Source organism: Sphaeroforma arctica (genome assembly GCF_001186125.1).
Source record: "Sphaeroforma arctica JP610 unplaced genomic scaffold supercont1.15429, whole genome shotgun sequence".
Lineage (NCBI taxonomy): Eukaryota > Ichthyosporea > Ichthyophonida > Sphaeroforma > Sphaeroforma arctica.
The window spans coordinates 1-512 of record NW_014025129.1 but is presented as its reverse complement, the minus strand read 5'-3'; the positions used below and the strand labels follow the sequence as shown (position 1 = coordinate 512).

At 42.0% G+C, this 512-nt stretch overlaps 1 protein-coding gene across 1 annotated transcript; it reads right to left on the bottom strand.

Annotated features, from left to right (window-relative positions):
- Nucleotides 1–62: 62 nt before the first annotated feature.
- On the bottom strand, nucleotides 63–275 carry SARC_18299 (hypothetical protein; the record flags this gene model as incomplete). The annotated part of the gene is made up of 1 exon (XM_014287621.1): nucleotides 63–275. A coding segment is annotated over one exon (213 nt), but the record flags the coding sequence as incomplete, so codon positions are not given.
- Between the last annotated feature and the right edge of the window lie 237 nt (nucleotides 276–512).

Genomic DNA, 512 nt, shown 5'->3' with positions numbered 1-512 from the left:
AAGAACCAGATATGTATACACACACACATGAACAACCAAATACACACACACATGCAACACACCTTAGCCCATTCCATGAACTGCTCAGGCAGCATCTCATCGCGTGTAGAGCCTATCTGAGCGAACTTCAAATAGAAGCCACGCAGGCCCCATGTGAGTGCCTCTAGCTTGCCTGTGTACTTGTCATGTAGGCGGTTATAGGCGGCTGCCTGTTCCTCTGTGCTTTTGGTCTGTACTTGCCACTCGACAAAACGATAGTGAGAATAGATGGGCATCACCTCATACCTGCGATGGTGTATGGGTCGAGTGTGGGTGTGGATGAGGGTGTGGGAATGCGATAGAAGGCAGTAGGGTATAAAGCTCGACAGGTGGGTATATAATTAGGAGTGAGTCGCAAGTCAACAAAATAATGCTTTCATAACACACAAGAACGGCATATAGTATATACATATATACATATAAATATATATATATATACATATACATATACATATATATATATATATATATAT